Genomic DNA, 13935 nt, shown 5'->3' on the forward strand with positions numbered 1-13935 from the left:
TTAGCATACTTGTTAAGAGTCACTCAGCAGTTGCATGGGGGCAGAATCAGCATGAGAACTGGGTCTTTCAAATTCAACCCAGTAATTTTCCAATCACCATCTGCTAGACAGCGTACTACATAGCAATGTCTGCTTTATTCCCAGCCACAGGCAGTTTCTGGCACACAGTAGGTACCCAACACATATTTGAGGTATGAATGACAAGACAGTTGACCCTTGAACAACGCAGGGGTGGGCTGCCTACCCTCCACGCAATCGACAATCCGGGTATAACTTTATAGCCCACCCTCCATAGTCACGGTTCTGCATCCGCAGATTCAATCAACTGCAGATCATATGTATAAGGTTTCTGAGATGCCTACAGCCATATCAGAAGAACACAACTGCATGTAATATTCAAATTATTCAACTGGTAACAGGGTCAGATCACACTCAAATTTTTCCACTCAAAGTGGAGGCAAGGAGGGGCTTCCCTCGAATTCCAGACTGTATGATCTTCCTTCCCAGAAAGAGGGGCTTCCTGGAGCCAGCTAGAGAGAGACTAAACAGGGAATTCCCATAGCACACTGGCTGGCACATGGGCAACAATGAGTTAATCATGAAGGAATAAAGACGTACACAGGTTCTCTTTCCACTGTCCCCTGGTCCCCTGCCCTCCCTGCCTGGAGTCCTTACCACTGTCTCTAGGACTTCCAGCACGTGTAAAAAGCAGTGCTGAAGGCAGGAAGTGTGCCAACATCTCTCACTAAGTGCTTCGAATAAACTAGTCACCAGCACTTTAAAACATGACATTTAGTTTTGCTTAGCAGGGATTCTAAACTCCAATTAACTTAAAAAAAACTCTATTTAAGGTATAGTTTACAAACTAGAAAATATACCCATTTTAAGTGCACAGGTCAATGAGTTCTGACAAATGTATACACTGATGGAAGCACCACTAAAAAGGGAGACAACATTTGTTCTCACCCCAGAAAATTCCTTCATGACACTCTGCACGCAATCTCCTAACCCTCAGCTCAAGGAAACCACCGATATGCGTTTTGTTCCTCTAGATTAGTTTTTCCTGTTCTAGAAGGTCATACAAATGGAATTGTACACTATGAAATTTTTTGTGTCTGGCTTCTTTCCTTCAGTGTATTGTTTTTGAGATCCAGCCATGCTGTTGAGAGTTTTAGTAGTTCATTATTTTTCATGCTGAGTGGCATTCTATTGTATGGATTTAGTACATTGCCTGTACTAACATTTTAATGTTTTTACATATTGACTTGATTCTGGTGATCTTGTTTATATTCACTTATTTCTGGAAGCATCTTTTTTTTAAAATTTATTTTTGGCTGCGTTGGGTCTTCGTTGCTGCACGTGGGCTTTCTCTAGTTGCGGCGAGCAGGGGCTACTCTTCATTGCTGTGCATTGTGGGCTTCTCATTGTTGTGGCTTCTCTTGTTGTGGAGCACGGGCTCTAGGCGCGCGGGCTTCAGTAGTTGTGGCACGTGGGCTCAGTAGTTGTGGCTCGCAGGCTCTAGAGCACAGGCTCAGTAATTGTGGCGCACGGGCTTAGTTGCTCTGCAGCATGTGGGATCTTCCCGGACCAGGGCTCGAACCCGTGTCCCCTGCATTGGCAGGCAGATTCTTAACCACTGCGCCACCAGGGAAGCCCCTGGAAGCATCTTTTTTGATTTGATATTACACAATCATGATTGTGATTTGCGAGTAATGCCAATTATAGTTTTAACTTTCCCATCCACGTGCCTTTTTTTTCTTTTTCCAGCCCTACTGCACTTGCTAGGATATTCAGTACAGAGTTAAATAGAAGTGAGAGGAGGCTTCTTTGGCCTTGGTCCCGATTTTATGGAGAATGTGACAGTGTTTCACCACTAACTATGATGTTTTCTGTAGGATTTTCAGACATCCTTTATCAGGTTAAGAAAGTTTCCTTCTACTCCAAGAGCGCTGAGTGCTTTTATCATCGGTATTGAATTTTGTCACATGTTTTTTCCTGCACTTGCTGAAATGATATGATTGTCTCCTTTATTCTGCTAAAAGGTCAAATACATTGACTCATTTTTTTTCATATTAAAACAATCTTGGACTCCTGGGATAAAATCCAGGATAATGTATTATCCTTTTTATATATTGCTGGATTCAATTGCTCATATTTTGTTAAGGATTTGTTACATATATTTTCATGAGGCATATTGGTCTGTGGTTTTCTTTTCTTATAATATCCTTGACTGGTTTTGCTCTTAGTGTAATTCTGCCTTCGTAAAATGAGTTGGGAAGTGTCCTCTATTTTCTGAAGGCGTTTTTTACTTTCAAGATGTACTTTCAAGATGTGATTCCATTGTTTTTTAACTTTTGTCTCTGAGAAGTCAGTGTTCTTATTTATGTTTCCCTGTACGTAATGTGTCCTCCACCTCCCCCTGGCTGCTTTTAAGATTTATCTCTTTATTCTTGGTTTTTAGCAATTTGCTTTTGCTTTTGGTGTGGTTACATTTGTGCTTATCCTTTTAGGAGCTTATTAAGTTTTTTGGTCTGTAGATTTACAGCTTTCATCAAATTTGGAAAAATTTCAGCCACTGTTTCTTCTAGTAATTTTCTCTTCCCCCTTGACCACTTAATATTGTCCCAAGAACCATTAAGTTTCAGTTCATTTTCTTCAGACTTTTTCTTCTCTATCCTTCAGTCTGGACATTTCCATTGCTATCTTTTCAAGCTGACTGATATTCCGTTTCAGCAGTGACTAATCTTCTATTAAGTCTGTTGAGATATTGTGTTTTTCAGCTCTTGAAAGTTTTACTTAGAGTTTTAAAATATCTTCCATTTTTTTTGGTCTCATGTTTGATGTTTTGGTGTTCATGTTTTTCTTTGAATCCTTGAGAATAATTATCATAGCTGTTTTAAAGTCCTTGCTGATGACCTCATTATCCCTGTCATTTCTGATTGGTTTCCACTGACTGATTTTTCTTAAGCTTATGGGTCACATTTCTCAGCATCATCACCTGTCTAGTAACTTTTGATTGAATGCTGGACATGGAGTTCTGGATTTTGTTGTTTTCCTTTACAGATGTTAGACTTCCTTTGGCAGACAATTTAGTTCCTTGTGGACATTCTTGTTCTTTAGAAGCTTGTGTTTAAAGCTTTGTCAGGGTGAATCTAGGGTAGCCTTTACTCTAGGGCTAGTTTAGTCTTAAGACTGAAGCATGGCCTTTCTCTGATTGCTACTGAATGCCCCAGGTGATTAATGAAACCTCTTTGTGCCTGCTGGTTAAGACATAAACATCTCCCTGTGTGAGCTCTGGGAAATTTCTGGCGTACCGCCTCCCACTTTGTGTCTGGCTTAGTGGTCTTTCACAATACACATGCTTGGATTACTAGTAGACAGCAGAGCCACAGATTTACATACTTCTTTCTCCACAGACCTTCCTTTTATTTGGTACTTCGCTCCACAACTTCTAGCTGCTTCAGCTCTTTACCCTCAACTCAGTTGGATGGTCAGTGCTCTGTTTGGGTCATCCCTCTCTGCGTCACAATCTAAAAAGTGTCCCCAGACAGACAGCTGAGGAAGTGACAGGTTTCACCTCCTTTCCTTCCATTCTCCTAAGGATCACACTCCTGTGTTGTCTGTTGTCCAATGTCTGAATAGAGTTGTTTCACACATTTATTTTTCAGTGTTCTAGTTGTCAACAGTAGGAAGGCAAGTACAGTTGTAGTTATCCCTTCATCTCTGGAAACTTCAGTTTATTGTAAATTCTGTGCCTTGACGTTTTTATAAAAATACTCAGAAGTAATGCTCTTTGCTATTAAAAATTTAAGTGGACCAAATAAGTTATCCATATCAGCTTCACTGAGAAGCTAGGAAACTGCCTAAACCTAACTCCACCCACCTCAAAATGGACATGTACCTCACATACTCATCTTGATTTCTCAGGTAAAATTTAAGACCATCAGTCTTGCCAACAGTGTAGTTTAATGGAACTGATTTTGCTGTCCAGCAGTGACAATAAACAGTGGCTGTACAACAGATCAGGAAGTTTCATAATAGCCAGACCTCAGAATGACTCCTGACCACCCAGGTTAGCTCCCCAGGCTGTAGGGAACCAGGTATAGGATGCCTCGTCACAAGCACATGTTATCTGGGAGATGTTGCCCCATCTTAGACAGCCTGTGTGTGCAGGTCTATCTAGGGCTTGATACATTGTATGGCAGCCTGATTGTCAACTCCTGTGCTAGGTCCATTTATTATTTCTGCCTGGTGGGGAGAAATAGGCCTGCTCAGCATGGGCCAAACTCTCGAGTGCTTTTCTCAGGGACACACATTCCCATGACCGTTATTTTGAATGTCAGAAGATAAATGAGACTCTGGCACATTTTTATGAGGCACTATCTTATAAAAAGACACCTTAAGATAACTGTGCTGAATTGTATCATTTCAAATACAATGGCTCTGTGTCCTGCTATGTTTCCTTTTTATGTTGATGTTTTACCTCTTCCCTCTCTTGGGAACACACAGTAAATTCTCAGTAGTCTTAAAAATGGAACACTAAGTTCAGAATAATCTAATTTTTAGTTTATCAGGAAGCACAAGGAAGAGATAAGGGACAAAGAAAAAAATTGTGGGAGCTGGAAAAGTAGGCCAAGTCTCATCTGCCCCCCCAAGGAACTTGAACCCGCTCTTCCAGAAATTTCTCTCTCCCCTCAAGCCCACAAAGAGGGGCAGAACTGCAGCCACTTCTGTGGATACTGGATGACCTTAGTAAAACCGAAGTATTGTGGCATTTTGGGAAAAAGATGTAGCTCATCACTTTTTTTTGTTTTTTTTCTAAATCATACCAGAAAAGGTAATAGACAAAGACAATCATCTTTCGAAGGGCACATTTACTAGGTGCCAGACCTTCCCCTGTCTCTTTTTCCGTTGTTGCCAGCTAACTGCAGGTGCAGCTTTTACCTGGGAGTGGGACCATCACAGTATAAAAGTTCCATATAGCTTTTATCATTTATGAGTAAGTAGAGAATATGTCTGATTAGCCACTGGGAATGAGGCGCATTGTTTAGAATCAGGGCTTTGAAGTCACCGGGTGTGTTTTTCATGCTTACAGGGTGTTTCTGCTTCACCCCTTGTGATAGCTGGCTGAGATCTCAATTTCAAAAAGGCATCTCAATGGACCGAGAGTTCATAATATCTGAGAGCAGTAGTTCTCACCCTGGAACGTTCTAGAACCACCAGTGCTTGGCCTTTGATCCATACCAATGAAGTCAGACTCCGGCAGGGGTGTTCGGGTATCAATATTTCTGTGAAAGGCCTCAGGTGATTCTAATGGGTAGCCAGGGTTAAGAACCGTTCTCCGAGACTGGTAATTCACGCGAGACTGAGGAGCGGAAAGACAGGAGCAAAGTTTTCATGTTTTTTTGATCATTTTCTCAGGCTCCTTCCCCTCCCTCAACATTCTCTTTGCCCTATTTAAATCTATACGCCCCACAGTGCCTGCATCAAATTTCTGCTTTGGAGAATAATCCATCAATTCTGCAAATGAAATACTCAAATAGACTATGCTTGACAGTCTAGGATTTTCCCACTGATTTAATTATCTAATTACTGGAGCCGGCTGCCAAGCACAAACAGATTTCATTCGTTTTCACTATTTTATAACACAGTTCAAAGAACATTTGAATTTCTAATTCAATTTTTGTTCTTTTGAGACTGTTCTGGAGTTTCGGAGCTCTCTAATGATAGCTCCATTATTGGGCTTATAATCATTTTGGGGGGTTGCACTTTACTTTTGGTGTATAATACATGTGCTGAGGGGGGATTGGTGCTGAGATAGCTTAATTATTCTAAACTGGTTTTGTCTCAAATAGACTCCCCTTAAAGCTGATGGGGGCACGGAGGATGCAAAGACCGAGGTAGAAATAAGAGCATCCAGGTTAGGAAACAAAGTGCTTCTCTTTCCCCACGTGCCTGTGCTTTAGAACTGTACCATCTCAGCTCAAGAGCACACCTGCTCTGTGTTCTTTACCCAGAAAGCCAGGAAAGCTGAGCAGCTCTGGGGCAATAAAGAAAACTGTGTGGTTAAGATAGTGTCCCGGACTTGACTATAGAACCTCTCTGTTTGAGAAGCTGTGATTTTGCAACTGAGCCTCCCCAGTTCATGGGTTACAAGGAGCGGCAAGTTGTGGGAGACCCCTCCCTCCTGGCCAGAGGACCAAACACTGCCGGCCACCAGCAGGGTGATGCTGCAGCCTCACACATCACGGCCTAGGTATCAAATTTGCCACACTTCAGGGCAATTCCACCTCTGCCCCAAACCAGCAAATGCTCACTTTTGAAAGCAGTAGGAACTACCATACACACGACGCATTTAGGAATTTTTTTCTTCTGAGGGTCCAACTAGGAGTGCACAATTTCCAAATGACCAGCAGGTGGCACTAAAAGGCAGGTGCAGCGCAAGATGGGGACTTAACCTCCATAACCCCCAGGTAAGAACCTGGGAGCCCACAGACCCTCTCTGGCCTGCACATGCGTCATCTGGCCTGCAGAGTACGAAATAACTGATTTTTAAATTACCTTCCACCATTTTTAGAATGAGTACAGATATTTCATATAAAACCTCCAGATTCTCTTGAAATACTGAAACATCTAGAAACAATGGACTCTCATTCTACCAGGTCAAGAGCTGCCTGGAGCTGAGTGGCGACTGTCCTTTAGAGGGGCCAACTTGTCACTGTCTCTCGTCCACTCACCTAAGTTACCGCCAGACACTGTGGGCAATGGATTTTGTCACCCTGCACACACCCTCAGCCCAACCTGTACACTTCATTTCACTGCAAAGTGTCTTTAAAATCACCAAGCAAGGAGAAGCGAATGTAAAGGATGGGGAACTTCCCCGGTGACACGATTCAGAAGAGGATTTAAGTGAATGTGCACGGGCTGTCCAGGAGTCTGGGACGTTGCCTGAGAGGCAGAGTAGCCTTTGGAGACCTGAGCCTGAGCAGCCTGGTCGGTGATGGGACCTCAAGGCAGGCTCTCAAGCTACCTTCCCTTCTGTTTGTTCTCCAGTAGGTAGAGGGCAAGGGGAAATCAGCTTCTAAGCTTTAATCAGGCTGTGGAAAAGGCAGGACTCATGCATCGGTGAGCTGAAGGGAGAGAGCAGCTGTGCTTTGAAGCCCTTTCCTTACTGGACTCACCAGCACAGGAGCTTGCACCCCACTGAGGGCACCACAGCTGTGTGGCTGCTCCTGGCTACGTGTGCCTTTTACTAACGTTTGGACTACGAGCTTCTCGAAATCCAGGAGGAAGCCTGGGAATAGTCTGAGCCAGCACTACCTCCGCATTCATCAACCTGCCACCAAGGGCAGAGAGGCGTGAGACTGATCCATGGAGCAGACAGATGATCTCATAAAGATACGCCCTCCCAGTTCCTTATCACCCTGAACCAGGGCACACATTACCCCGCCCCGTCAGATTTATGGGATTTGTTCACCAAGACTCGTGACACGAAGGGTCATTTTTCCCTGCCCTTTGATTCCTGTGTAGTTCATATATTCCTAACAATGGGAACGAGTAAGGAAAATATTGTGGCACACACACACACTATCCAAATAAAATGCAGATGTTTTTCTCAAGTCATCCACGATGGCTCCTTTTCCTTATGAATTCACCCTCCGGTCTGAACTCCTATTTCTAAATACATCATAGCTCCTTGCAAAAAACCTGAGCTGCCTGCAGCACCTTTGCACATGCTCAGTGAAGCAGGAAGTCATAACTGGCTGTTAGAACGCTCCACGGGCTCCTCTGCTTTCAGCTGTCCTCCAAAAAACAGAGGCTTAATGCTTTTTTTTTTCATGGGTAAAAGCACACACAGCTTAAAGAAGTGGCTACAGACTACCACTGCAGTGGAAGGCTCTAGACCAAGATCACGTGTGTGGGAGAGGAGACCACTGGGGAATGGCGCCTGCATCCTGGTCCTCAGTTATCCCTAGAAAGGATGGTGGAAAGAACCCCGAGAAGGTGCCATGGGGCCAGGGATGCGGAAGGAGGCGGATGGGAGGAGGAGGAAGCTGATTGTGGGCAGTTAAGTCGGCGGACACCATCCATAGGGAACATGGTCTGTACCTGGAGCTGTCGCATCTGCTGGAGCTGGAGCCTGAGTTCGGCCACACTCCTCTTCATGTCGAGCAGGCTCATGTGGGCGGCGGAGGTGCCAGCAGGCGGGAGCTGGCTGGGGGGCCCCGAGGACTCCAGGGCGCCAAGAGGCTTCCCGCCGGAAACCTGGGGAGTTCCTAGGAGAAAAGAGCAGCAAAGTCCCTGAGAATGCCAGGAAGGAAAGTCTAAGCTGCAAGTCCCATCCCAACAGACTACTGGTAACTCTGAAAACGCCCATTTCCTTCATGATGAAAAAAATCTTAAAAAATGACATTGGTTCTCTAAAGGGCAAAAAGAGGGAATCGAATTTAAATAAATTAAGGAAGGTGCATGCAGTGTTATAGCGTGTAGTCTGTAGAAGTCATGTTCTAGAAGTTTGGTGCTATAGGAAGGGAGATCACAGAGCGGTATGTACAACATGATGCCATATTAAGGAACCAGCTGTTTGTCTGTCTATCCATGTGTCTTCTTTAAACACACGGGTGTGCACAGAAAAAAGACAGATGTACATACAACAAAGTGTTAACAGTAACTCTAGCTGGTGGTATTCTGTGAGTTTTCTATTTTTGATATCACTACTTTTTGTATTTTAAAATTTGCATAGTGAATATCTATAATTGTTTTGGGGGGGGGGGCTGCATCACATGGCTTGTGGGATCTTAGTTCCCAGACCAGGGATCAAACCCGTTCCCCCTGCAGTGGTAGCACGGAGTCTTAACCACTAGACCACCAGGGAATTCCCTATAATTTTATAATAGAAAAAATAACTTAAAACTCTGGGCCCTAACACAGGCTGCCTACTGTGACTATTCCCTACAGGCAGATGTATCCCAAGAACACCCACTTAGTTCCGGGCAGAGATTTGGCCAATCACCAAGGGGAAACTAATAGGAACTGGGTACTCCCTTCGGGTTTCCAGCCCAAAAGAAGCAGGACCTCTGCATACATCTCCTTTAGTGAGAAAATCAGGCATGATGCGAATATTCTTTAGAAGAATAAAAAAAAAGCCAGCAGAGAGAAACTCTTCCTCAACAGTTTTTTTGCTGCCATAAACTTTTGCTCCCTGAGTGCAACTTAAATCATCCTCACGTAGTTCCTAAGTCCATCTGGGAAGGGCCTGATTTGAGCAAGTCTGTTTTAAAAATGTCCCCACAAAGGATCCCAAATAGCGCTCACAGGATCAGCAAGGTGTGGGTATCAAAAGGAGATACTATTTCCTTTTTAGGACAATGTAATTCTGTGGAAGAGGCTTCAAGTAGAGAGTAGACAAGGAATCCACAACACACAGACACACACACTCACTCACACCTGAAGGGGCTGTTCAGCTCTCTTTCCTGTAAGGGACAAAGTGGAAGGTTTGCTTAGTCCAGGCCGGCCTTGCACGGCAGAACCCTCTCGCTGCTCTGTGTACCTGGAGTGCTTAGAGCACAGCGGCCTCTCTTTCCATCTAGGCTCCACAGCCGTGGAAACCTGCCCTTCCCCAGAATGCACAGCCCCGCAAGCCTCCCAGAGCTGCTGCCACGGCTACGGATGGTGCGCCAGTGAGCAAGGAAGTGCCTCGAAACTGTCCTCTTACTTGCGTGGCCTCAGCAATGCCAACGGAGAGCTGACGGAGAACCAAATTCCTCACCCCTGGGTGCCTGTCCCAAGAGAACTGGTCTCCCAGCTCTCATGGCACCCTTGGAGAGTCGGGGGAACACATGGGAAAGCATCTGAAGGATTTATAAAGGAGACCCAGCAGACCAGACAGTGAGCTTTTTGTTATCTTTATGAGCCAACTGGCCACTTGTGTCATCATCAGTCATGACTCTGACCGACTTTTGACCATTCCCCCCAGATCAAAATCACCCTCGAAAGAGCAAGATTTGCCATCTCTGTAATTATTCCAAAGAGTGTTCTCTAACTGTGAAGGTCCTCAGTGAAAGAACATCCAGCAACATTTCCAATAATAGCAGCCTGTCCGAGTTAACACAGCACCTTCGAGAACAAGTATTCTGAGGGGATGACAATGAATTGGAAGTCTTCCTTTAAGACTCAGTCAAGTTACTTTATCGTCACTCCACATTCTCAGGCACAGATGCGTGTGTACACGCATGCACGCGTGCACGCACACCCACCCACCCTCACCACACAACCTCATCTGTACAAATAATGACACCCTCAAGGTGTTTCTCCAACAAAAATGACACTGCGCTAGCCAGCTACTCCTGTTCGGTAATGAGAACTGTCCTGCTAATTCCTCAGCCAAATGAAGGCACGTATTCCTTCAACAATCGTGCTTCTCCTTGTATGTTCTGAGGTCACCGTTGCACCTCGCCAACATGCTCCATGGAGGAGAGGCTCAAGTTTACGTGCCATCTGCCAGAGTTGAATACCGATAACGGGTTTAAAATATATCTTTCACAACCGAGTTTCTTTATGGAATCTATGCTCATGTATAAAATTTCCTCATCTATAACCTCTTAATCCACTAAATCCGGTTTCCAGCTCCATCATTCACTGCACTGGCCCTTTAGAAGGTGGCCAGTGGTCAGCTGTCAACCCAACAGACGCTGGGTCGCCACGATGGCACCCTGATGTGATGCTGGGCTTTGTCAGTCACTCCTTCCCTTCTCAGTAACTGAAACTGTCCTTTCCCTCGTCGTCTTCCCTCTCCACAGCCCATCTTGGTCAGCCTCTTTCCTAATTTCTTCCTCGGCCAACCTTCTGAATCCTGGCCTGCTTCTTTTCTCACTGGACATGACTTCAAGGGAGGTCACTTCCACAATGCCACCCACCAAGGTCCTCCACATCTTTGCCGTCAGCACACGATGCTCTTTACATCCCCATCCCTTCATGTTGCTACAGGACTTTTCCACAAGCAGGTTGAATTCATTATTTCTACTCATTTCCCCCAAATCTCTTTTGAACTCATTTTAGCCAATGGCACTATTATTCACTCAAGTATTTAAACCAGAAACCTGGAAGTCATTCTCAGCATCTACTTCCTAGTTGTGTGACCTTGGGCAACTGACTTAACCTCTCTCTCTCCCCCCTAAGTTTCCTCATCTGTAAAATGGGTGTAAGGGTGATTGTGCAGGATGATGGAATTAACACATATAAACTGCTCCACCCGGTGTCTGGCACAGAAGGACCCCACTGTGGTTGGCTGTGATTATTATTTTTTTAATTTTTAAAAAAATTTATTTATTTTTGGCTGTGTTGGGTCTTCGTTGCTGCACATGGGCTTTCTCTAGTTGCGGTGAGCGGGGGCTACTCTTCCTTGCGGTGCACGGGCTTCTCATTATGGTGGCTTCTCTTGTTGCGGGGCACGGTCTCTAGGCACGTGGGCTTCAGTAGTTGTGGCATGCAGGCTCAGTAGTTGTGGCTCGCGGGCTCTAGAGCACAGGCTCAGTAGTTGTGGCGCACGGGCTTAGCTGCTCCGCGGCATGTGAGATCTTCCTGGACCAGGGCTCGAACCCATGTCCCCTGCACTGGCAGACGGATTCTTAGCCACTGTGCCACCAGGGAAGCCCTGGCTGTGATTATTTCTCTAAGCAGAGTGAGGGGGAGGAGCCCCTGCTGGCCTCTACTCCCCACCTGGAGTGGCAGCAGGTGGCAGTGGTGACAGGCTGAGAGCTATAGGCAGGTGCCCCAAAATCTATGGATGGAGCTGGATCTGGTGGGTGGGGAGCCCGAGTGGTGAATGACTTCCGCTTCAGATTAGTCACGGGACCTGGGACCCGCTCTCTGAACCCACATGTGGGGTGGTCACATTCTAGTCTAGGGAGGAGAGTCAGCAAGCAGTTTACCCTCAGAGCCTCCCTTCCCTGCACCTCACCCTCTCCAGGCAACGGCCTCTTCTTCCTCCTACCAAGTCCGCTCTTAGGTAATTTACTTCAGTCAGGTATATCTTAATATAAATCTTACTAAGTACACATTTGATGGGAATTTAATGGGTTTGGGGTTGGCCAGACTGGCTGCGAATCTTACTAGCTCCACAGCTAACATCTTCTTTACAGTGCTATGTGTTTAAATGATACAATACACTATAAAACACATGCGATGACTGTGAAATGGGAAGTTCCTTCTGTTCGCTTATACCCACGGTAAACCAAATATTCCTAAAGTAACAGGAAGTCTGGGTTTCCCTTTTTCATGTACCCTTGGCCAAATGAGCTTCCTTGACTTACTACATAATTCCGTGTACTTGTCTACAGAACAGGGATAATACTTCTTGTCGCTAACTTCCTAGGATTCTGGAAGAATATATTTTGCACATCGTACAAGGCTGCTATGGCAACGAAAGCCCTGTGGACCACATGTAGCCCTGACAGATTAGAATGAGAAAGACCAACCTCAGCAGAGACGCAGGGGAGCAAACCCACGTGTGTATTGCCAGTGGCATCGAAAATTGGCCCAGCCTTTCAGAAAACTGGCAGTGTGTCACCAGTGCTACTCAGCTGTTTGTCCCTTTGGATTTATTAATTCCACTTTGGGAAATGCATCCCAAAGAGATTACACCTGCTCCTTCCCCCATGCTTCAAAAAAGACATTTGCAAACTTTTTCAAAACGAAGAAATGAAGCAACCTACATTTCTTTAAAGGGACTGGGGCACCTTAACACAAAAGGATGAGATATCGTGACAGGCTGGTGGAGCATGTTGATGCGTGTCATGTGTGTATGGATGTGTGTTCAGTGTCCTCATCTGGAACATGGGAATCATGAGTGTACCGATCCCATGAGGCTGCGTCAGGGGGTAACAAGTTCAGGTTAGAAAAGCACTTAGAACAGTGCCTGGTACATAGGAAGCTTCACTAAATGCTTCCTATTATTACTATTAATTATTATTTTACCAAAAGGGAAAAGGAATAAAGAAGAATACAAAACAGCATACACATATCGATTAGAACAATGGTATTGGATATGAATCATTTCTAGAATAGAATCCAGAGGAGTAAAATGTTTTAGTGTTTGGTAGCTTCCCCCTCCCAACCCCCCAACTTTATTAGTTATAATTGACATGTAACACTGTACAATTTTAAGGTGTACAATGTGTTGATTTGATACACTTACATATTGCCATACGATTATTACCTAACTCGCCCATCCTGTCACATAATTACCATGTCTTTCTTGGGGTGAGAACATTTAAGATCTATTCTCTTGGCAACTTTCAAGTATATAGTTCAACACTGTTATCTACAATCACCATGCTGTACCTTAGAGCTTACTCATCTTCTAACTGGAAGTTGGTACTTTTTGACCAACATCTCCCATGTCCCCCACCCCTGGCAACCACCCTTCTGCTGTTTCTATGAGTTCAGTAAGTGCCTTTTTTTCTATAGGTTCATAATAGATCAGAAAATAGATGAATAAATATCTCCAAAGCAAACTGGCAGTTGCTATGAAGACAAGCTCAGCAATTTCCATGCAACAATTCTCCGGCTGCCACCAAGGTCACTGACTGATTTCTAAGTAAACCAACCAATCCCATGAGGACTGGGAATGCTGGAAGAGCAGTCCTGATGGCTTTACGGCTGAAGGGCCTGAACGTGGCTAGCGCGGAACCAGGACCAATAGACGTCTCAACTTAAGTCCCCAGTTCTGTCCATTCTACCATGTGGCACTACACTCTGTGGCTTCCTCCAAATTAGGGGTTTCGCCCAACTTGCCACGTGCTTACTGAGTAATTCAGTAGCCAAGCATGTCCCTGGTGACGATTTCTATTTCTAACCCAAGGGAAGGGAAGACTTCATATTCTTGAGAGAGGCCCACCTGGAGTCTGCAGGATACGATGGACATCAAACATACCT

At 44.9% G+C, this 13935-nt stretch overlaps 1 protein-coding gene across 16 annotated transcripts in view; it reads right to left on the reverse strand.

Annotated features, from left to right (window-relative positions):
• KIAA1217 (KIAA1217 ortholog) overlaps nucleotides 1-13935 on the reverse strand; it is a 516301-nt gene that overhangs the window by 44705 nt on the left and 457661 nt on the right. For all 16 annotated transcript variants that reach the window (XM_061178680.1, XM_061178687.1, XM_061178637.1 and 13 more), the window contains one exon: nucleotides 8110-8276. In XM_061178680.1, the coding sequence (XP_061034663.1) occupies nucleotides 8110-8276 (167 nt within the window). The remainder of the gene's footprint in view (nucleotides 1-8109; nucleotides 8277-13935) is intronic.

The sequence above is a fragment of the Eubalaena glacialis genome, chromosome 2, assembly GCF_028564815.1.
Source record: "Eubalaena glacialis isolate mEubGla1 chromosome 2, mEubGla1.1.hap2.+ XY, whole genome shotgun sequence".
NCBI lineage: Eukaryota > Metazoa > Chordata > Mammalia > Artiodactyla > Balaenidae > Eubalaena > Eubalaena glacialis.